General features: G+C 39.3%; 1 protein-coding gene across 8 annotated transcripts in view; it reads right to left on the minus strand.

The window, feature by feature from the left end:
* Positions 1–24,914, minus strand: part of FHOD3 (formin homology 2 domain containing 3) — a 356,118-nt gene extending 331,204 nt beyond the window's left edge. For 2 of the 8 annotated variants that reach the window (XM_065752840.1, XM_065752841.1), the window contains exon 1: positions 24,710–24,911. In XM_065752840.1, coding sequence (XP_065608912.1) covers positions 24,710–24,874 — 165 coding nt within the window. In that variant the 5' untranslated portion in view covers positions 24,875–24,911. Of the gene's footprint in view, positions 1–24,709 lie in introns of all 8 variants that reach the window. The other 6 variants (XM_065752844.1, XM_065752839.1, XM_065752842.1 and 3 more) reach the window with 6 other exon arrangements.
* Positions 24,915–25,185: the final 271 nt, after the last annotated feature.

The following is a 25,185-nucleotide window of genomic DNA, read 5'->3' on the forward strand; positions in this document are numbered from 1 at the left end:
GGCCTACAAATGATAGCTGTCCCACAGCTTCGCCACCTCCTTCCTCTACCTTCCTAACAACTTCCCCCCCCCCCCCCCCCCCAGTTCTACATGGGGCAGAAAACATGAAAAAAAAAATACTTTGCCTGCTAACCAAACTCACTGCATATTTCTAAGAAAACTGCACAAACCAAGTCAGTATTTAATATTCTTTCATCCATAGTTGAGCTTTAAATAGAGAATCAGTCCACTATCCTCAAAGAGCATTGTATTTTAATGGTCTTGAAATTTTATTACAGGTCACCAGATGTATATTCTCAGCATTTGCACACAGCATTAAAACATAACAGGATCACCATCTCTGTTAGTTCTTACAGAGTACTGGACTATCCCCGTGTTTCATATGCATCCCACAGCCAACCTCCTCAATAACACTTACATCCTTTAGAGCTGCTAGCAACTGCTGTCTCACTCACTAACAACCTCATTCTCTCATTTCAGTTAAAATTAAGGTCAGCTGCAAGCTCCATACAAAAGGCCAGTGATGGAGAAAGGCAGACATACCACACGCCTGCTCACAGAAGTCAATATAGTTTTTTCAGTCTAGCAAAAACACTCATCAATGCTTACTACAAGGACAGAGAAAAAAAATAACATGCGAGACCAGTGACTTAATATTTAAAGTCATTTAGCATGCACCACATAATTCCCTAATTTTCAGCAAAATTTTGGGATAATTAGTAATGCTAATGCTTCTTTAATTTAAATCTTAGCCCTGGGTTTGTCAAGCTACTTCACAAACTCCATGCACACTGTGCATGGAGCTTGTGTGCACCGTTGCATTGGTAGAACAGCCCCTACACAGTGTACAGGCTGCAAGTCCGCACAACCAGGCATAAGGCAGTCAGAGCACAATTTGAAAGGAACTTGCTACTCCCATATGAAAATGCTGGTATTTTGAATGTAGCCTGTAGCCCTAGTCTGAAACAGCAGCTTTTATCTCAGGCCTGGCTGACGCCACAGAGTACTACTGGGGTCAGGTAATACAGCACACGAAGCGAAACATTAATGCCACAAGATCCTAGAGAGCCACTGTAACAACACCCTGCCAATACAAATATTCCGCTGAAATAACAAAGAAACTGAAAACAAACACTGAAAGCTGTTACATTAATATTATGGGTTTGACTTAAGAAAAACAAAAGGAAGTTCAGAGTTCAAAATTCTGGAGTTGTGCTATTTCAAGGGTCTCAAACACAAGCAACACATCACAGTGAAAGTGTAACGCACAGATATGTACCTGTTGCTATTTTTAGGCAGTGAATTATGTCCCTGGCTCACCAGACCTTTTGCTTGATGAATCTCTTTAACACGGGGCTCCACAGGGAGCAGTTCAGAGTTTACTAGAGTATCTGTTTCCAAATATGACACCAGGGCTTCCACCAGCAGCCACACGAGCATTGTTCAAAAAATGTGAGTGCTCAAAATGTCAACAACTGTGGAACAAGAAAGCAAGTTAAATTCAACTAAAGATGGAGTTACAGAAAAATAATAAAAAAAATACAAAAAAAACTAAGAATAATTGCATTTCTGCATAATTATATGAAATTTCACTCTGCACGGGAACTAATACACATTCCTCCTGTCCAATTCAATTGTTTTAAGTTAAATCAGTTAAATTTGAGACAACACACAAACCAAACAAGTCAACAGCAGAACTCAAGGTGAAATTGTTCAGACCAAAAACCTCTCCAGCTCTTTAACCACACCATTCCCCCCTTCAAAAAAAAAAAAAAAAAACCACCCCACCACTTTTTCTAGTTTTCTCATGGTAAATATAATGAACATACGTGATGAGAATAACCTAACCTCTGTTTATTAACTTTTTGGCACTTCAACTCATCCTTGCTCAGCTTTTTCCTCACTACAAATACAAAGCACAAGCTCTTCCAGCCTTCGTGGTTAAGTATGTCTTTAGCCAAACAAAAGGGAGAGCGGCCATAAGAACAGGATACTTTCTTTAGAACCATACACAGCTTCTTGGCTGATACACAAGGGTTACCAACAGCTGACATGCTCTCATTACCATTCGATTGGAATTACTGTGAAAGTATCCAAGGAAATGGAAATAATCTCTAAGAAGGAGATAGGTCAAGAAAAGGGAGAGGAGGAGGGAAAAGGATTAGCTTCAGTGGAGTGTATCATCTGAGGAATCTTTTGTTCAAACTTCAGTGTGTAGGAAAAATATTGAATTAAAACCACAGAAATCATTCAATTAAAGATAAGCAAGAGTCCAAGATAGCAGAAAACATACTTCTTACAGAATTTTATTCATCTTTTTCTGTACTTATTAAACTGAAAGCTGTGAAACACTTCACACTTAAAAATCATTTTTGAGATCTCACAGAATGAATCAACGATTTAAGCCCTTTTATTCTAACACATGTCCCTAAGAACTAGCTGTCTACCAGCAATTTTCAATTCACTCAACCATTCACAGAACACAGGCCAGATCTAACAAATCCACTGCATTTGGCACACTACGAGTTGCTCACTGTCCTAATCACAGAACTAAAATACTGGACTACACCTCCATCCAGACAGTTTACAGAAGTGTGGCAAGAACACAGTAAGTAGTAAATTGCAATTCATTTTTAGCAGCGGTGCTTTAATTGATGCAGCAGTTAAACACCTAGTAGACAATCCAATAAAAACAAGACTCCAATCTCTAACCTCCTGAACACAGTGTTTCCAGCCTCATGACCCACATCTGCATCCTTTTAGGAAAAGATGGAATGTCAGTCTTGAGATTGGTTGTACTTAAAAACAGTATCTGAGTGAACAGATCTTTAGCATCCTTTTCTTTATGAAAAAAGATCAAAACTAAGGAAAACACAGAAACAAAAGATGTGATGATGCAAGGCCACTTGTAAAGTCAGAGCAGGGAAGTTTGGGAGAAAAAGGCAACAGATTAGAGGAAGGTGACAGTAGCTCTGGTAGACTTTTAAGTGCCCGAGCAGGGGAGTTTCAGAGTTAAGAGCCAAAGACAGATTCACTAGTGAAGCAGAAATCCCAAGGCGAACTGTTGTTCAAAAACAAAAATCAGAACTTGACTCTGAAGCTTCTGGTTAGCTTTAAAAACAAACAAACAAAAAACCTAACAAAAGTACAATGCATTTTGATGTATATTAACCCATGGGTTTGTGTTAAACACATTAACACCAAAGGTTTACATGATATATGAAAGAAAATAAAGCATGGCAGGATAACTGAAGAGAACGTCATGCACTTGTCAACTGAATCATTTTTCAGACACACTGAATCCTGGTTGCTTAGATGAAAGACTTTGTCTATTAACAGTTATATTAATTACTGTCATAATGTCTTAAAGAGATCATACTTAAGAGCGCCTCCTAGAGGCTTCGTGACTTAGAAACCTAAGTTGAGAAATCATTAAAAGAGAACGGCTACAAAGTTTATGACAATAAAACTCGATATGAGAACAGCACACAAATGGTAAAGATTCATGTACATTGCAGACTCTCTCAGCTCTTACTTCCAAATCTATAAAAGCACAAGGGATCAAAAGCCAAATTTACTACCTTTGAGCACTATTACTTTGGCACTTATGCTTCACCTATTTTGTTTTGTGTTTGTTTGGGTTTTTTTAATCATCCATTTTTCTTTCCATTTGATAAGCTGCCAAGATTCAATTCCCAGATTTAAAGCAGTTGTCTGGACTAGACTAGGAAAGCAAAACTTATGCTCCTAACAAATGCAGAAGCTTCTTAGGAATCCCCAAACAGAAAACTATACTCTCCAACTCAGGTGCAAGCAAAAAAACAAGACTGTAGGGAAAGGAATGAATTAGTACTATCACCAGACATATATCAAGTATTCATTCCTTATTTATACTCTGATCACTCTGTTTCAAAAGGCACAGAGAATATATCTGGAAACAAATAGCTACAGTAACTACTCCTAATCTATTTTTCCCAAGAAGAGAACAGGCTTTAAATGGTATCAGAACAAAAGACTGCAATAGAAAGAGCAGAGTGAGGATCGTGGAACTGAAAAAAAAAGGGGAGAGAGGAGGAGTCAGAGCAATTAGACTTTTACTGAACAAAAGAAAAAAAGTGAAAAATTATTAAGCTGGTTAAAAGTTAGACTTTATAAATAAGTACAAAGTGGGCCAATAGAGCTCATAATTATGAGTTCAAAGCTTAAAGATCAAATACAATTAAATGCTTCTAGGAATAAGAAAACTACTTTCCTTTAATTAAGAGTATACAAAAGATGTATGCTTCAAGAGATCAGTAATCCAATATCTATTATTTAAATTCGTCCATTATGGTGGTGCTCAAATATCCATCTAAACCATCTGGTACTACCCACTGTAAAAGATCGCTGTCATAGTTATCACTTTTTTCTGTACACAAAAGAACTACAACATGCCTTTGCTTTCCTGTATTCATAAAAACTCCTTAAACAAATCCACATGGGACGCTCATCTCCACTGCCCACTCCTAATGCATTTTTTTTTCTATTTAAAAAGAAATATTAGAATGATTAAAATAAAACCTAACAGTAGTTCCGATAGCTAATAAGGATTAAACCCAGTAAAACTGAGAACTGCAAAAAACCTGTTCAATAAATTAAGCTTGCAGATGTCTCGCTTGTTGACTCCAAATGAAATTGACAGCAGAAGAGAAGCTGAGAATTTCCACTTGCTCATACAAGACGAAACACACACAGCAGCTTTATGCAACTAAATGCTGTCAGAAATCAAGGCCTCAGTAAATGTTACCTGTAAAGCCAGCAACTCCACAATTCATAGAATCATAAAATCATAAAATTATAGTCAGAAAAGAATACTAAGATCACCTAGTCCAACCGTTGACCCATCACCACTAGTACCCTAGTCCACTGCCCTCCACTTCCAGCAGCTTTCTTATGGTTACTTTTAACACAGACCACTTTGAAGATACGTCTCCTGCTAACTTTTCAGGTTTCCTTGCAACTCCTCCAAGCACCAAACCGTCAAAACAGTCCATCTGGCTAGAAATGTCTCATGCCCAGCTGACACTAAAGCTGATGTATTACAGAAGAATAAACTTCTACACATCTGAGAACTGGTGAGTATGATGAAAACTCTACGGACATCTTTAGAGGTCTGAGCAGACAACATTATTTTAGAGATGCCTTAGTGGACTGGGGGAATGCAGTGTTTAGGAGGATGCCTACAACGCACGCAGCTCTGTATTCCTAGAGTAATTGATGCAACATTTTGTATCACAAGTAAGCCTTGATAACCATTTCATTGAGTTCAAGTGTTCCTTGTGTCTGTAGCACAGTCACTCAGAATACCACACACACATCCTGAAGCTGTATGGAATAGCTGCTTAGTTACTTCCCAGTAAGCACAGAAACACTCATACCACAAGAAACCCAGAACTTCCCAACTTTGCAGTAGAGGACTGTTCTTAGGTAAACAAAGCTGTAATAAACACACTGATTTATGTTCCAGAGTTGATTGAGAAAGTGAAGGTGGTTTATGAAAGCAATTATTTCATCAGTCATTTTGAAGAATCTTTAATATGAAAAGTTGAGGAAAAGTGAAGATTTTCACATGAAGAAACACACTTTGCACATGCAATTTGGAACAAAGCTACAAATAAATCTAAAACAGTGTGAGGAGTCACACCTAGAGCAGAATCAGCCCTGAACCCACAGTCACAAAGCAAGTTTTTGGCATGTTAAGAAAGAACAAATGTTCTTCCAATCCTTAGATCAAGGCATTCATCACCAGATCATCCCTGCCCACAAACAAGGCCTTCCGGTACTTGCTGCATTCTCAAACTTCTGCAAACAAGTACATGCTTACTTCTCCCATGAGAATTAATGAAATACTACTACATGCTAGGCAAGCACCATGTTAGTTAATGACAGTGAACAAAATATATTTCCCTTTCACATCACTTAATTTTCACATTACCTCTAAAAATCACACTACTCTTTGCTGTTAAATTACAAAAAAACAGTAACAGCACAACCCTACAACACAATCAAAAGAATAGCTATTAGCCTCTCTTCAGTAATGACTGTAATTATTAATTGCATCAAGTTTATTTTCAGTACAAGTTTAATTGTCATTACAATAAAAATATAAGAAAACTTTACCTCAGAGCTGTTGCTATTCATCCTTCTAGTTCCATTCACTAAGGATAAATGGCTCACATAGCTCACACACTCTAGTGAGAGCTAGCTATAACGAAAATGTTTGAAACACGAAGCACAAAGCTCTGTTTTATTCATGGTACTTTTGTTTGCCAATTAATTTACAAAGCAGTTCTTAAAGTGGAAAAGATAGCTGGCTACACTGTCTTATGCTACACAATAAAAGAACAGATGCAGAACACCTAAACACCTATGTAAAAAAAAAAGCATAAAACCAATTGCTGTTTGTAAAGTATCTTTGGTATCACTCTAATCTCACAATTTATCCACTGGTGTAATTCTATCAGCTCCAAAGGGATGATGTCATCTTCAACCCCGTGTCAGTGAAATAAGAAACAGGTCCTTTCAATATGCAAGGCGGATGAAACCTTTTGTTTGCCTTTCAGTGCTCAAGCCTTCTTCCTCTACTGAAAAAACTAGCCCCACTCTATTTAAAAGCAAAAAGGACTGACTATTGGGGATGCATTCAGGAGGCCATCAGCAAAAAGGGGTACTGAAATTCTCCACTTTGCATTTGTACTGGGCCAGGACTGGACTGTAGCAAATGCAAGCACCCAAAGCACTCCCAAAGCTGTGGAGACATGATCTGCTGATGTCTCTGCTTGCTCCTGCTGAGCTCTTGCTTCCAGGAACACAAAAACATTTCCAAAAATTTAAGAGAGCAGCAACATTAAAGAAAGCCTGTGCTTGAGGTGGTCCAGCAAGCAGGAAGCAAATAGACTAGACATTAGGAAGAAATTCTTCACTGTGAGGGTCGTGATACACTGGAAGAGGTTGCGGATGCCGCCTCCCCAAAACCATTCAAGTTTTCAACCATTCAAGCTGTGAGTGGCTTTGAGCAACCTGGTCAAGAGGGATATGTCCCCACCTATAGCAGGGGGGTTGGAACTTGGTGATCTTGAAAGTCCCTTCCAGCCCAAAGCATTCTATGAATGAATGAATCAATCAATCACAGATTATAAGACCGCTGACAACCTGAGCAATAGAAGTTTCTAATGATCCAAAAGCTATTATCAAGTCCACTTTAAAAGAAAACAACAGCTATGGTTGTTCAGCTTGACCAGGCAAGGAACAGCTGACTCAATCATCCCAAACAGAATAGGAATGCACTTTTTTTTGCCATGCACGAAGTTCAAAGTAAGAAATTAAAAATATACCTTTCCCCTGCATGAAAACTAGAAAATATTTTCTCTAATCATTACTGCAGCGTAAAGAACAACAACGAAGTCACTCCTACTCCACCCTTCATTTTTTTTAGATTGTATTTTAAGTTCTTTAGCAGGAATATTTCAGGTTTTGTAGTGTTTTGTTTTTTTTCCCCCCCTCTGAAGCATTTAATTGCCCTTCATTGGTACAAAAAAAAAAGCAACCACTCTGCTAGCTTTTATGTTTAAATACATGCTTCAAACAGTTTTCAGGTTATTTGGTTTAGCTAGAGAAATAAGTCCCATATGTTTCACCAAGAAGGTAATTTTATTTTTAAACCAGGAAACCCATGGCCTTTCCAGATGTCTCAGATATCTTGTAGTCCAAACTTATTTTTCCAACAACAGCCATGAATATTCTTTCTCCAATGAGGTGAGTCTGCTACAGGGTTATAATAAATGTATCTATGGTTAAGCATACAAACTGCACCTGAAAGATCTAGCCTCATTTAACAAAGTGAGCAACAATTAAGTCTTTCTAGTTTTTCACATTCTCTACACTTGCTTAGCACACTGAGGTAAGCAGTATTTGACAGAATGAATGTAATTAAAGATCTAAACACAGGTTTTAATTGCAATTGAGTGAGGTAGGTAAAAATGAGGGCCTGCTGTCATTTCTATAAAGTGATTTGTAAATGACTACTTTGAATAGATGGTCATAGTGTGGATTTAATGATGTAAAGACCCACGCTTATGCTAAAATGCATAACTCCCAATAATGTTATTTCAGTAGCCAATATTTCATGTCTCCATCTGAAACTTTCTAATGTCATACAGGCAATAATTACTGTCTCTTTCTCCCCACTGCCACAGGAGCTAACTACCATTGTTAACCTTGTTTCTGTAAAACAGTTATCAGCCATCTTCTCTCTGTAACTGTTTAGTGTTAACATGATCCAGCTAAATTACCAGCAGGTGTTCCCAGCACTCAGGCCAGTGAGATATCTAGATTGTATTTCAGACCTGAAGAAAGGCTCATATAACTATGTGAAAAAGAATACTACTACTCTTCATAGCTTTGTCTTGCTTACTTTAGACTTCTTACTCATCAGTACAAGAATTCTAAACAACCAATATTGGAAAGTAAAATTAATATTGCACACTTTTCTTAAATAGGAAATGTATAGTGCTGCCCAAGGTTGTAGCTGACAAGTTCTACAGGTTTATTTAACATAGCCTTGTATGATTCTTCTGGCAGCATTTCCTACTCCCAGTAGACACCCAGGAAGGATTCCTGAAAAAGATACTAGGACTCCACATGGCCACCTGTGGGAATAGCTGGATTCTGTGCCCAGAATTTCAAACTTGCAAAATGATATATTAGGAAATATCAAGCAGGAAGAGGTGAAGGCCCTGATTTGCTGGCAGTAATCAGACAAGTAGGTATCCTGTCCTTCTGAAGTGAGAGAGAGACCATATCATAATTATGGTCATACTGACTTAAAATCCTCACCTTAAGCCCAGTTCTTCCACAAAACTGCACACACAGTTCTCATTGCCTCCAGTGTCTTAAAGCAAAAGCACTACGAATCTACTTTATATATTCTGTGAGCAGATCTGTAATTTTGTTTGGCTCTGAAGGCAGGATGTTCTTGTCTCAGCTCTTTTTGCCTGGCTATGCTCAGAGAAGATGACCTGTAACAGTGATACCTTTAAAAATCTAAAAAGAGACTTGCTGCAAGAAATCACATGTTCAATCACCGTCATAAAATTAAAACTTCTTACTTTTATATTAAACAGGGACATGTAACTTTTTAGTATAAGAAACCCATACTTTTCCTTTTTCAGACAGACAATGTTTACAGTAAGAAATCGCAATGACAAAAAATAGGAATTAAACATGCCAAATCCTCTGCAACACTGAAAAACTCAAAGGCACAGTTCATTTGTCCTGATTGCCCTTCTCGAACCATGTGAAGGTATTGATTAGGAGGGAATAACGACAGTCCTTCTTTAGAAGCAATTTATTAAATAATTAAGGGAGATTGTCAACAGCCTACAGTAGAGAGCTACTGTCAATTTCCACCATACTTATCAATTGTTATATAACTGGTAACCTTGTAGTTACACTGGAGGGGAACCAAAAAACACAAAGTTCAGTGTTGCGTGAAAAATCCAGCTATGCTGGAAATACATGACTGACAAACCTCAACAGCAAAGCTTTGTTCTTTATCCTACATATTTTTTCCAACATTAGGCATACCCCAGCTAGCTTCGGTAGTCCTGGCTTCCCTGCCAACTGTAGATCAGGAAAGAAAAAACAAGCAAAAAAACAAAAAAACAAACAAAAAAACAACAACCAACAACTTCCTACATATAGCTTTGTCAATCTTGGCCACACAAGCACCAGATTCAAAGTTCCTGGCCCGATGCAACCTTCATGACACCAGTCTCACACAAGGTATCCTGGACAGCCACCACTTTAGTCTTGGGCTAAGATCAAACCACAAAAAATGGTGCCAGGGTACAAAGGCACAGCTAGCCACTGTCCTCCAGAGAAAAGGCAGCAAATAGAAAGCAATGTAGAATCAAAGAACAGCTTGGTTTGGAAGGGACTTCAAAGATTATGCAGTTTCAAGCACCAGCCATAGGCAGGTTCCAGCCTGAAATAGCCACAAGACAATAGTGTAAGTCACAGCAAATCAAATTGCATATATATTTTTCTTTTCCTGAATTGTAGCAGCTGAACTTTATTAAACCAGAACACCCAATGCAGTTTCCCAACACTGCCCACTTCTTGTGGATGGAAATCAGAGGTCAGTGCCACAGCAAGTGAGATCTACTACCTTTCTGGAATAGAAAAGCAGCAATGATTGCTAGAGGTCCCTTCCAAACCCCACAATTCTGTGATTCTGTGAATGCATCGAATACTGCTCATGCCTAATGGCTGAAGTATATTTTTAATACGCTACCAATAGTGTAAGTTTGGATTTTAAACATTTTTGCATATGAATGGCAATGTGAGCTATGGGAGTTGAGTGCCTCCTAAAGACAATCCATGCATGGGTGACAGAAGTCAACTCTCAGCCACTCCTTTTGGTGAGACAACAAATCAGAATACTGAAACTGATGACAACAAAGCTGCCATAACTTTTGCGCACAGAGAGTCATGTCGTAGAAGCATATAAAAGCACCTCAGCACATAAATTTAACCATAAAATGTGAGTCTGCAGATTCTTAGGGGCTAACCCAAGCTTTCTTGCTTCCCTTCCTCTATGATCTCCTTTGGAAATCAGGATTAGATAACCTAGACTGCAATTGAGAACAGTGGTACATTTAGCACAAAATACTCAAAAGGTTCCTTTCCCAAGTCATTCCCAATGTTTTTGGTACACCACATTAATCTTCCAAAGGTCAGATTCAAGTAATTCAGTAATTTCCATCCTGAAAGCTCATCAGTCAAATGTGCCATCATAACAAGCTGACCCTTCTTTGGTTGGAAATGATACAATAGTTGCCAAAACTTGATGGGATGCTAAAATAAAGGAATTTATACTCATTACTGTATACTGTTAAATTCCCACTGAGAGCACTTTTGATGTATAAACCAATGCACTGAGTTATCCTTAAACACACCAAGCTTCACATAGCTTTATTATCTTGGGTATTCCCCTTATCACAGGGGGAACTGCATTTCTTCAGCTTCCAAATCTAGAACGATATCAAAAACAAATGCAATAAATCCTACACAGACTTCAGTGATTACTAGATGATGGTTATACAAGCCTAAATTATGCCTCCGTACAATGTAACCATTCCAGTATCAAGTAGGATGCAGTTTTCCCAGGAAAAACAGATAAGAATTATCAAATCCAACAGACAAGTTATAACTAAAATCTATGTAATCATAATATAAGATCGAATAACATGACAGAATAACTAAAGCACACTAAGGAAGGATTAATATGCAAGAAAAGTACACAGTCACAAAACAAAGGATAAAAGACACGTCAGCTGTGTTTAGAGGCACTTAAGCATCAGAAATCAAATCGTATCTATTGTGTAATTGAAAGATGCATCTTCCATTGGATATTAAAAGTTATTTCAACTTACACAAGAATAGCTTACCACAGAAACTTATTCCATAAGCTGGTAGTCCACTATAAAGCAGAAATTATTTGATAAAGAAGGTCTAAAGAAATTACTGAGCTGCGCTTTAAGACTATACTCATGGCTCACCAGTCCACTGCATTCACTTCACGTGACTAAAAATTCCAGGAAAAATGCTTCCTCTGACCATACCATGTGAGGTTTACACTTGGGGAAACAAAGAGTCCAATTAGATAAAGCTTTAGTATACTAACCATGTGGTTTTTTTTTGTTTTGTTTTTTTTTTTTTTAACCACAAAGAGCTAGCATACTAAAATCATAAATTCAACACACTTCATTTGGGATACACTTTTTCCCTACAGCAAACCTGAACACCTGACTGCATGATACTGATGAGACTGAGATACAAGCATCATTTTTCCCTTGGACCAATAAAATATCTGAATATCACTTTGTGAAATTGTGAAAGTTCTGAGAGGGTGGCTCAAGCACATAATAATTCATTGAAGCTGGAAAGATGATCATTTGTTCAAAACAAACATACTTGTTAAATCTTATTTTGACTTACAGAACCTTGAAGAACTTACAGATAGTAACTAAACACTGTTTTACTATGATTTGGAGACAGGATGTAGGGTGAATAACCCAAAAAAATAGTACCCACACAAAATAATGAAAGTGGATGGCATATTTTGCATGGCTTATCTAGATGGTATAAAGACAGCCAGTAAATAAGAAAAGGCTCACTCATCAATGACAGTCAAGACTCACCTGGAACTCCACAGGGAAGGGATTTCCAACAAGAGATTCTTCCCCAGCGGTGGTCAGCCCTTAAATGGGGTCTGCAAGAGGTAGAGCCAGACTCCACCCTGCCTGGTCACACAGTGAACTACCTTCGCCTGTGCTCCTGCAGCTGACTCAGTGCTCACCTCAGGTGATCAATCAGTGGTTCAGGCCATGATTCAAAAGTTCCCATACAGAGGAATATTAATCTGTTTTCCCCAGGACAAGAAAAAAATAAGATGTCATATACAATAAAAGCTTACTTATCAGTTTAGTGCTTCATACTGTCTTAGGAAGCTATGCTAAGGGCACAGTATAATAACCAAACTGCAGAAGTAAAATGTTATTTCTAATACCTGCCAGCAACAACATCAGTATTGAAATATTTTGCAACTAGGAAGCATTCAGCTACAGCTCTTCTCCTGGAATCCCAAAAGCATTTCTTTTCTATCTACCCACACCTGCACAAAGGGCTATGCTCCAAAACCTCTCATCTTTTATTTTGGAAAGAAGGAACAGCCAACCCCCAGCAGTCATCACAGGAATGAGACCAAGTATTTATTTGGCATCCCCCATTCTGCCACAAAGAAACCTACACATCCAAGGGCAAGTTAGACCTCGCTCATGTTATACAGGTTTTATTTGTTTCTTCCTTTTAAACTGGAGTAGCTCCAACAGTCTATCCTCTCATATAAGAGCTTCAAAGCTTTAAACCTCTTCAGCTGTAGACAGAAGCTCTTCACTCAGACTCCGAGAAACTACAAGTCAGCCTCGCATTACCCAGTACTCCGAGTCACAGAGATGCTTGTACAAATTTTCCAACTGTACCTAAGGAACATGAGCATATAGGTCTTCCAATATTAGACTGTAAAACACAGCACTAACGTAATTCCATGACTAGTTTATCTTCCTGTTACTCTGCAGGTTATGGCAGCACCCTAATCACAGGCAGTGAGTCAGAAATTGTTTCCAACAATGAAGACACCACAATCCCATTATTTCCAGGCTTTAAATAAGTACTTTTAAGAAAATAAACAAATACATCCACTCTCTGGGACGGTTTTCCTTTTTATTACCTACAGTAAGCAACAAAAGCAGCAGGTACTGGTTATAGTTCAGACAGCTGTCCCACTGCACAGTGTCCATCATCATGGTTTCACCTGCCAAAAACAGTTATTATGAATAGCAAAAACCTGCCTGCTAGTGGAAGCTGACAGAGTGACCTGCAAATCACCTCAGGTTGTAAAATGAGCTTGCACCTCCTATTACAGGGCAAAATGGATTCTCCTGCAAAGAAAACAAGTGTCATCACAACACCTATTCATAAAGGTGCAAGTGATAAAACACAGTTTAGAAGAGATGGTAAATTTGGCTGACAACCTGTCCATTGCTATATTCCCACTTCCAAGCCCAGTAGAACTTCACAGACCTTCCCTTTTCCCCCTGCTCTAACACACAGTCTTCACAATTCCATCATCCTTCAGTTTTGGTAGGAAGGCAGCTTAAGAAATAACTCAGACCGTAAAAATTAGTAGCAGGAGTCGTAGGTCATATTTATTTTTAAATAGCCAAACACACCTCTTATTTAAAAAGTAACATGCAGAAATGAGCTCATCTTCAATATTAATCTTCCATGACTCACCTACAGAATATACATCAGTACCGAATTGATTTATTTAGATGTAACCAATTTGAGAAGACAGAGGTAGATTTAAAATTGCTTTGAAGTTCCACTACACATACACATGACAATTTAAGAAAAAACTTTTATGGTAATTATCTATAGTTTAATTTGACTTGATTTTACTTTTCCTGATCTTAGCACAAGAACGCATAGATGGATTACCTTGCAGCATGCAACCCATCACAGTTCCTTCTGAAGGATTCACTGAGGAATTCTTTTTTCATTTGATTATTTCTCCAAAATAAATTTTATGAGTTGATGCTTAATGATCTCAGAGATTTAGATTACAGTTTTTTACTTCAAGATACGCAATTTGTTGGATAAAGCACATGAGAGCATGATTTCAATATCCACTGAGACTTCTTAAAATAACACTACTAGTGAGATAGCAAGCTCTTCTTTCTTTGTTGGCAGCATATTTTTCTGAACTATTTGCTGGAATATCAGTGACAAAACATACGAACAAAGGGAAAAAGTATAATTCAATTTATACATCACAAAAATATTTCTAAGCTGCTTTTTGTCACTCCAATCACACACATCAGTAATGATTTCCAAATGCCATGGCCTATTACCAGTGGCTTTCTTTAGATTGATGCTACTTCTGTAGGAATGGCTTTAAGGTAAAGGCATTCTTTCAGTAGCCCAGCAGAGCTATCAAAGAAGTTAACAAAGTAGGCCATTTATTTGAGTTGTGGCCACACTAGCAAAGTTCATCAGGTCAAGAAAATACTTTGGTCAAGCAAAAGATCCTAGAAGTCACTGAACAGCATCTGCCTATTGCCTTTTTCAAGTTTTAATTATGTCATATTAGCACCAAACTGCATGTCTGGACGTGGGCTATTTTTAGCCTGCAATTCAATTGGCACTCTTACAATGGCTGGGATTAAAGCTCCAAGACAGCCAAGTTACTGTATATAGGCCAATGCAATTACATGTTGAAACACGCTGCAGGAACATGAACGTGCTCAGCAGTCAGCATGGTAAGGAACAGCACTAGGAAGGCACTTGCTGTGTGCTAACAAATGTATTTATTAGCAGAGTGCATGCTTGTATCTAGCCTGCCTCAATTAAGAGCCCACAATGGAAAACATTAAAACAAATGATAGTTTTACTCCAACTCCTTTTAATATGATTTACTGCTTATGACAGAAAGATAACATTTTGGCGACCTTGAAAATCAATATCCTTTACCTTCACTGGCAGCTGTTCAGATGACTTAACTCTGTCAACACTGAAGTAGCCCGCTTCAACCCTGCCCTGAAAATATTCCCAAGCATGAAACAACAGTCCTCACCTTGCACACTCCTTAACTTCTGTGCAGATAGCTGGTAAAGGGTCTGTTTTTAAAGAGCATTTACAAGAATGCTCTAAAATACCTATATATATATATATATATATATATATATATACACACACACACATTTCAAGTTCCATCTTTTTCAAGCTACTAAATACATGTTTTTAATACATTCAAATATTAACTACTATTTTCAAATGCTAAGCTCTGATGGACTTGCTAACCTTGGAATCATGTTTTCAGGCCTTCCCTTTGCAACTATACGTCAACAAGTTTTGTGTATAACAACAGCTTCAGACTTAAGGCCTAAAACACTCAGGACATAATGTTTCGAGACTGTGAAAACAACAACAGAAAGTCATCACAGCACCATCATTCAGCCTTTAGGAGATTTTTAAATAGTATATCAAATTGTAATGACTTTCATATGCTAAAACTGCAGCTAAACAGTGGCCAATGAAATGCCTAAGAGTAAGGCTACTAGATACAGAATAAGTTTGGTCTTTTAAGTTTTGCTATCAATAGTTTCTGAAAGCTAGCCTGAACAGTCTTCTCTGCCTGTTCATCATCTCCATGCAGCTGAATATTAGGATATGCTTGCTTCTAAAACAGACCCTTGGATGAGAAAGAAAGTCTACAAGAACATGCAACTGCTTTGAAGTTCAATACACATATTAACTAAGGCACACCCAATTAGCAAAGAAAGAATATCTTGAGATAATTTTGTCCATTATTTCAAGCTTCCAGGTTTCAAATGTACTTCAATGTGCTGTTCCTTGAAAGGTACTTCTTCTTGAGTGAAGATCACCTCTTCTCAGCAAGTGAAACAAAAGCATCAGGAAAACTGAACTTTGACTACTCAAAGTTCATAAAAGCAAAGACAGTGGCACACTCTAAGCTTGGCATGAATTCATATTCACAACAGGGGTAGCTTTTTTCCTCTGTATGTCAAAACCAAGTAAAAATTCATCAAGAAAACAGGAAATCTAAAAGCATAATTCAGTACAATCTGAGCTGAGAAACAGGTTAAGTCTCAAAAACCATTTTTCCTTACATCCTCTAAGAGCCAAGTTTTCCTCCTCTCCCCACCCAGCAACCAGCTCCATCAGGGAAAAAAAAAAAAAAAAAAAAAAGCTGTTTTCCTTCTTAAGCGAAAAATTCAAACTAGAAGAAACTTCTTGACTACAGTAACGCATGAACATAAGAAACAATAATTCCCTGAAGGCACAGTAAAAACAGCACACAGTAGGTGAAACAATACAACACACAAGGTAACTGTTTAACTAGGCTTGAAAAAGCAACAACTGAACTCAGCACTTGCACACTAACAAGTTACCATCTACAGAGCAATTGTAACATATTTAAAAGCTTTATTTTTATGCATGCTTGAATAATTTTAACTCCACAAGACACAACGTGTCATGTATTTTCATCAAAGCGCAACAAAAAAGATAAATAAAACACAGTGAAATAAGAATCTTTGAACTTAGAGTAGCAACAACCATTGCAAGACACAAATCATTTAGGCTCCTAATATTACATCAGACACATCAACCTTAAAAAACACGCTTCTCTTATGCCCTTCTTTTCCACTGTGAATTAAACCAGAACATATTTCTTGTGGTTGCTGATGAGCTACAAGCCTCTTGCATTTATAAGAAAAGCTAGATCTAACTGATTTTGAAGCAAAATACAGAATACCGGGGAAGAAAGAAAAAACAAAACAAAACAACAGAAAGGTAGCAATGAACATGAGAAAAAAAAAATCACATGTAGAGACAGAAAAGCACAAATAATTTATTTGACCTATCAGTACTACTACTTCTTCAGACACAGATGCTTTATTTGTTTTTTTAAGAGATTTAGTATATCTCCCTATTAGTTTCGTACTGTAACACAATGGAAAGCACAACAATGGCAACAGAGTAACAAGGTCCTAGGCCGCATGAAGCAAGGACTTGCTCAAATGCAACAGCCATAGGCACAGAAATAAAGAAGCTACATACCTTCAGAAGACTACAGATACATGGGGACCACCAATGAAATTTCCTTGTCTCCACCACTAACCCTTAAATGAGGTCTGGGAAGAAATGGATCCTGGCTCCAACTCCTCCAGTCACTCAGGTGCATTGTATGCATTGCATGCACCTGAGCTCCCCTGGGTTGGCCCTGCCTTCCCACCAGGTGCTCTGATTCAAGCCGTGACTTAGCATTTCCACTATACCAGTAAAGATACCTAAAGGAAGAAGTTTGAAAAAGACTTTCTATCATGAGGCAGTTTTCATGACTGAAGAGTTGTAGCACAGGTTGTGGTCTTCAAACAATCACTCTTGTAACCAGATACAGCTAAACCTGCATCTCACCTCCTTTCCTTAGCACAAACCACTATAATGCTTCTCATTCCTTTCACCCTTCCAGTGAAAGGATCCAGGCTCAAAAAAAAAAAAAAAAAAAAAAAAAAAAAAAAAAAAAAAAGCACCATGAAACAGGATCCCACAAATTCACTTTTTTGACAGAAAGCAGTTAACCACAAAGAAAATTAAAAACTACCTCTGAATGAACAGCATAAAATGAACCTCACAACTTCAGAACTCTCCCTTTTTCTCATAGACTACAGAAAGTCATCTTTCCCCCCCCCATACTGCTGGTCACTCCCATAAATAGAGCAGAGAACAACAGTTCTTTGCAAGCAAACTCTCTCAATGATAGAGATGAAGTAAAAAATAAAATAATATAAAAATAAATAAATAAAAGTAAGTAAAACTCTACCCTCTTTGTGGAGCCAAAAGTCACGCTCCAGGGATAGCTACTGCATTACAGCAATAAATAGCAGGTACATAAAACACCATTTTTTTCTAAATCCTGAAAGTGCCATAGTACATCTGCCCTGCAGCTAGATAAGTGCCATCAATGTGCTCTGGTTGTACATTACAAGTTATGATGCTTTTTTTCTCACCTTTCAAGATTTTAACTGTTAGTGATCATGAGGCAACACTGAGTCCAGTTTCTCCAAGTATATGCACTTTGCCTTAAAAGTCCTCTAGAATTAATGACAAAAAGGAGATTAAGCTACTTTTTCAGTCACCTTACTCTCTGCTATAGAGTCCAATGAGCCATAAAATCACAACTGATATTAGTAATAGATTAACAATAGTGCTTTGCCTTGGTTTAACAATAGCGACTGGGCATCCGGGATGAAAATTAAGAGTTCTTCAGGACTTTATGATTCACATAAATACTGTACTCAAGGAATAGACTCACAGTTTAATAGTATGAGACTAAAGTTAAATATTCACACTGAAAGTAAAGGAAGAATCTAAGGCTTTTCTAAGGCTTTTTTTTTTTTTTTAAGCATTCTTAAAATACTTGGAATTAAAGAATTATTTATTTTTAAGTGTTTGGATTTGGAAACTGAAATGCATTATATATATATATGTATAGATATATATGTATGTGTTAAGCTGATGACATGTGTAAAGTGAACTTTTAAGTACCACTCACCTTTCCTTCAGTAATTTCACACGCCAGATGGTTGCAGATGTTTTTAGGTAGCTGGGCCTACCAGAGAACTCACTGCTACTTTTGTCCCAACTTGTTCCTCTACTAAAAATATGTAACAACATTCCTTGCTGTCTTCTTAATAACTGTAATACAATATAAAGTTAATATTAATATAATGCAATCCAGGTGGTGTGGAAAGCGATGACAGAGGTATAGAGGCTGACACTCTTTCCTCTGAGCCAGTAATGAAGTAATATCCTAGAACATAGGTACAGCCTACCAACGCACTGTTTATCAAAGAGGTGTACATTCCCAGCTCAGACCACTTGGGGTCACTGAAAAATATATACTTTTTGAAAGAGCAGAGGTCCTAACCTGTGCTGGTTAAATTCTAGGCATTACTTTGAAGTTTTATGTAGGTATTAACCTTCTCTTCCAGTCACCATGGCTGTTTTAAATAGATGCTGCAGAAAAATGTGAGTGCTTCAACAGACAAATGGTGAACTGTAAAGCTGAGAGAACCATCATAGGTGAGAATGTGATGGAAGAATGACTTTAAAGCCCGTTGCCTTACATACGGGAAGCATATACAGAAGCACAGCCAAGCAAGCCAGATCAGATAGAAATAAAGACCTTAATTACTTACAAGATAGGACAGCTGTGCGAGCACATGAAAGAGAAAACAGCTTCAAAAAGTTTTTAGACGCCTTGTTCTTACATGGGACAGCAAAAGACAAACGGTACATTGCAGCACACCAACTTCAAATCTTTCTCTGATCATCCCTTTGCCACCACAGACAGACTGAAGCCTTCTTAGTCTCTTGCTAACTGAAGCTGTCAGCAATATTCATAGAGCACTTTCAGATGAGTTTGGAAGAAAGGACACATCTACAATTATATTTGGGAAAAATCTTTGAAATCTATAACTACAAGACCTGAGGAATTACAGCAGGTCTAACTCCTCCATTCTTTGATTACAAATATCCAGTAAACCTATAGTGATATGAATTTCCATGCACCGAAAGTGACTGAACCAATTTCAAAATCTAACAGCACTGTAAGATCTACCAAGTTGGCATCATGCTCTTTCCAATCATCCTTAAAATTCTGCAGACACTCTTGAGCCATTAGCAGCTGAAAGACTTGGACATCTCAGCAGTCCTTGACTGACATAGTCCTCAATCACCTCATTCCAATCCACAATAGCAATACTTGAAGAAGATATTGAACAGTTTCCTTTGTCCGTGTGTTTATTTTGAATCCAGAGAAGGATCATCAAAGGACTGGAATGCTTCTCCTATTAAGAAAAGTTGAAGGAGCTGGGCCTGTTTACCTTGGAGAAGAGAAGACTTTTGGGAGATCTCCCCGAAGCTTTACAGTGCTTGGACGGAGCTTATAAGCAGGAGAGAGACCAATTTTTTTACACAGACTGACAGTCATTAAGACAAGGCTTTAAACTAAAAGAAGTGAGAATTAGGTTAGATTTTATGAAGCTCTTTACTCGGAGGGGAGTGAGGCCATGGCATGGGCTGCCCAGAGAAGCTGTGGATACCCCACCCCTGGACACGTTCAAGGCCAGGTTGGATGAGGCCCTAGCAGCCTAATCTGGTGGGTAGAAACCCTGTCCACAGCAAGAAGGTTGGAACCAGATGATCTTTCATCTTCCCCTTCCAACTTAGGCCATTTGATGATTCTTTGATTCTCCAAGATACAAATAGGAAAATATTTTGTCTCCTATTCTTCGGGTACAGGGAGAAGCATAACAGGGACAAACCAAAAACACTTTCTTCAGAGAATGGCTGCCCTGCTCACCAGGATCAAGATCCAAACCATCCCTATTCTCACTCTAAATAGCCCCTACGCTCCAAGACTTCTTAATGCCACTGAGACAGCTGATAGAACTTCCGCTGTAAGAAAACCTGAAGTTGCTGGCAGGATTATATCTTATGGCACTGAGCTCTGTGCCAAAGCTGAGCCTCATGCCAAGACAGAGCCCTGTGGAACAGTCCCTGATGTCAGTTTGTGTCACACCACTCCCTGAGTCAGCCATGGCTTTTATTCAAGGGTTAAATCCCTTCTTCCTTATGAAGGGAACTCCACAATCCCAATTCTAGTGCCAATTGCATTAATTTGCTTATACCTATGTTTTTTGAATGACAGTGTTCCTACTTAGAAGTTCTTGGAGAAGCTGCCTCTGTTGTTTTTTTGTTTGTTTGTTTTCAGAGAGAATAAGAGGTGGAAATAAATTCCTTATAACATTGTACCTCTCCCTTTCCACCTGGACAACCAGCACACCATACGCACTATGCAATTTTTTTTTTGTTTTCCATCATCAAACAAAATATTTTAATTACTTTTTTCATAATTTAAATGTGATTTCCCATACTATTATAAACATACAGTTCTTACACAGCTGCCCTAACACTAAACAGTATAGTGGAATGTGAGAATGGAATACGGTAACATACTCAGCATGCTGTAATTATATGAATAAGATCTCTAAAAAAAAAAAAAAAAAAAAAAAAAACCTTACCACTTGACATTGGCCATGTATATATATCCACTCTCCTGAATGACCCTGTGTCAGCAAGTCAGAAGTATCAAGTAACTCAAAGCAATTCAAAACCAACAAACCCAAAGTACCAAATTAGATTCAAAGAGCATTATTGGCACAGGGCCCAAGCCACAAATTTAGATCCAGTCCCGAATTTTCCCAAGGTTCACAGAAATGGGCAAAAGGGCCATCTGAATTCAGAGTCCAGACTAGATCCAGTCCTCATTAATATCCTGTACAATGAGAAAGATAGACCAAAAATATTCCAAACCAATGCAGTAAAAGCCAGATCTGAAATAACACCTTGAGCACTCAAACCAGTAAAAGCAACCCACAAAAACTTTGTAAGTAATCTCAACAAGATTTTACAGAGAAGACTAGAAATGATAGAATTTGTGGTACTTAATTGCATCAACACGTGTCACCATTTCAGTCAAACCAGCAGCAGTGCATCTTAAGCCACACGTGCTCCTAGTGAGCAATCCTGACCACAGGGGCGCTGGAATTGGATATGGCACATCTGCCCATGCTAGGCAAAACTGAATGCAGTACAGCACAGGGTGAGCTGCTTCAACCAAAGGGATGGCTGTTGGGAAAGCCATGTACAGAGAGAAGTAGGATAAAGGGAGGAAGAGGAGGAGGAGGTTTCATTCAGGCACTCCATTCCTATGCAGGAAGAGGACTGCAGATGCTTCTCTTTTCAGCCTTCCCTATCAGCCAGTTGGCTCATCCACATACTTAAAGCATTCAGAGTTGTAAATCCCATCCCAGACAGCATTCATGAACCTGAGTCATCTAACTTCAGTGCACTCCTGCACAAGAGTCTAAAGACACTGTCATTCATAAGACACTTTACAGATTGAGATTGGCTTCCAAACTCAAACATACGTGTAAGCTTAAAAGGAAAATTCTTGTTGATTTCATTGGTTTTATTTCCAAAGAATAGAATTGCCACTTGCAGCCAAACTCTGATTTTCATTCGTTAGAAAAAGCTGATACCGTAATTCTATGACAGCCTGAATGACTTTTCATTTGAATTTTAAGAAATTTTATTGCTAATGTATTACAATATATAACTTACAGTGACTTGAAATACATGTTACTCGAGAATTAACTACAAAAATTCTAAAATAATCACAAGTTTTAACTTCTTATGTATACATGACTCCACAGTGCTATCCAAACCAGTTTGTGGTCTGAAGGCAACAGGTGGCACCATGCTTCCAAGAAATACGTGAATATTTATCTAAGTCAAAAGTGAATAACTTAAAAGCAGATTAAAGGAAACAGAACGTTGATCATTCTCCTGCAAAACTCAATGGCAAGCACGCCATCCATTTAAAAGAGTTCAGGAATGATTTAGAATACATGTTTCTGCTATAAACTCCTAAGTTTGTTTCAAGACTTTTTGCACTAGTTGCCATCAAGATATTAAACAGCCTGTTTAGCCATTAGCTCACTAATTTTCAAATTAATTAATTAATCAGTCAAGCCTTCAATATGTCAGATTGAACTGACAACTGAATTTTAAGCTTCACTCTGCTTTGACAGATGCATTCCACTGGGGTGACAGAGATCAGGACAAATTTGAGGACAAATGTGGAAGAGCTCTGCTCGCTCAACTCACATGGTGACCTCCTAGAGACCCAGTGAACATAGCCTGGAGGAAAAGCTGCAGGAAAAAAAAAAGAAAACAAAACATCCTCACCACTGTGTAAGAAAGTGGAAAGCCTTTCCCTAAAAAGTGACACAAATCAGTTGGCTTATAAAACCATGCGGACATGCAAGCTGTAATGACAAACATAGAAAGGTTGCACCAACAGTAAGTGCACACAAAGAATTAGGCTTTAAGCTCATTCAGTAAATGTAAACAAGTCTAATCACCTATATTTTTTCCCCACTAGTAAAAAGCTAAGGGAATGCCAAGAGACATAACAATTAAGGCACCCTAGAAATAACTAGGCCTCGGTTCTGCAAACGCAAAGGTAACTTTACCCGTGTAAGCAGATTCCCATGAGCCTACCCACACAGCTAGAACAGCAGAAACAAATGTTTGCAATAGTCAGAGCCCCAGATTAACAAGTCACTGCCATTAGCTGAGCAGCTATCATCAATAGCACCTCGACAGACTTCTGCCATCTTTCATCCTAAGCCTGGAAATCCAGCTTTCAAACATCGAGTAAGCTCAGAAATGCATTTCAGCACACTGAAATGCAGGGCAGGAGTTAAGCACATAGAAGGGATCGTGGATTTGGGGTGGCCCCTCAGACACAGAATCCTTGGGGATTGTTACTTAGAAAAGGGGTTATAAAAAAAACAGACAAACAGCACTGAAAGGAAAGTAATAGCAAAACACAACACAGTGGAATACTCTTGAAAATGAAGTTGGTTTAACTGTAAATCCAGATTTAAAATGATCTTTTTATTTACTTTACGAGGTGTCAGAAACTGCCCTGTCCTTTTAATTAGCTTTGACTCCAAAAAAAGCCTCCCTTGGAAACAATGGGACCAGTCTCTGAATGAGGGAGCACTGAGCACATGAAAACAGAATTGACCCAGTGCACCAAGAACTCCCTACGTTTTTGTGCGCAAGGCAGAGCTCTGCTCTCTGGATGCTGTATCCTTGGCAACTATTATGCAAGAAACTGTTCTACAAATGCAAAACTTCTGTCTGCTCCAAGAGCTTTTCTCTGAAATACTTTTATTGGGCTTTAGATATCCTTAAATCTGAGAGCACACACAGCCCTTTGTCATCTCCCGGCAAGCTCCCCAGAGCAAGATATAATGCAACAAGTGATGTTAAGAGAGTATTTTCCTCCCACTTCATCAGAGAGTGAATAAAAGTTTTACAGCTTTTTTTTGCTTTCTCTGGGGAAAAAAATACACTAAAGAATAAATAAATTCATTTTTCCTTTTTTCTCTTCAGTCCGCCCTGCAGAACTAATGTGTAGATGTAAGATAATAGTGAAAGGACGTTATTATTACGCCAGTCAATGGAACTGCTTTGAAATCTGAAAATTCAAGCAGCATGCCCGGCTGCCTGGCTTCAAGGCCAGCACTGCGGGTGCCAGCGGAGAAGCACGCAACAGAGGCAGGTAAGATGTGACAAGGGCTGTGGCGGTGACACGCCGCAGCTCGCCAGCTCTACCAATTGTTTCAAGGGCAGCAGACAGCCTGCTATTTTTACCCAAGCCCTTGCTGTAACCGTCTGGCTCATACCGCCCTGCCAAGCCCAGCTCGGATCCCTCCCGCAGCTCAGCTGTCCCTAAGCCCCGAGGCACTCGGATGGGGCTGATAGCTAACCGGAGGGGGTGGGGGGTTTGCGGGGCGATTTCTGGATGCCTCGCGGATCCCTCACCCAGCCGCGGCTCCCATCCCGTCCCGAGGCTCCACTATACCCCCGAATCCCTCCGTACCTTCTGCGGGGCGCGGAGCAGGCGGTGCACGCCGGCCAGCTGCGTGCCGAGCGGGATGTCCTCGCGAAAGGTGAACAGCGGCGGCCGGGTGGGCTCGGGGAAGTTGGTGCTGTTGAAGGGGTCCGTGTCATCCAGGAACTGCACCCGGCACACCAGCGTGGCCATGGCGCATCCATGCACCGGCGGCGCCGGGGGCGAGTGGGCAGCGCAGGGGGCCGCGGGCGCCCCCTCGGCAGCGCGGCGCTACGTGCCCGCCCGGCCGGCAGCGGCTCGCAGCCCCCGGCTCCCCGCCTTGCGGCACGCCGCCGGCCGTCTCACAGCCGCCGCGCTCCGGGGAGGCGGCCCATGACCCCTTCCCCGCCGGGATCCGAAGTGCGGGAGCGCTTCAGGCCGACTGAGGAGGAGGAGGAGGAGGAGAAGAAGGAGGCGGCGCCGGAGCCGCGGGGCGCGGGCAGAGCGGCAGCAGCTCCCCCATA

This window comes from Cyrtonyx montezumae, unplaced genomic scaffold, assembly GCF_038088225.1.
Source record: "Cyrtonyx montezumae isolate F1298 unplaced genomic scaffold, pur_monq_1.0 scaffold_8, whole genome shotgun sequence".
Classification (NCBI taxonomy): domain Eukaryota; kingdom Metazoa; phylum Chordata; class Aves; order Galliformes; family Odontophoridae; genus Cyrtonyx; species Cyrtonyx montezumae.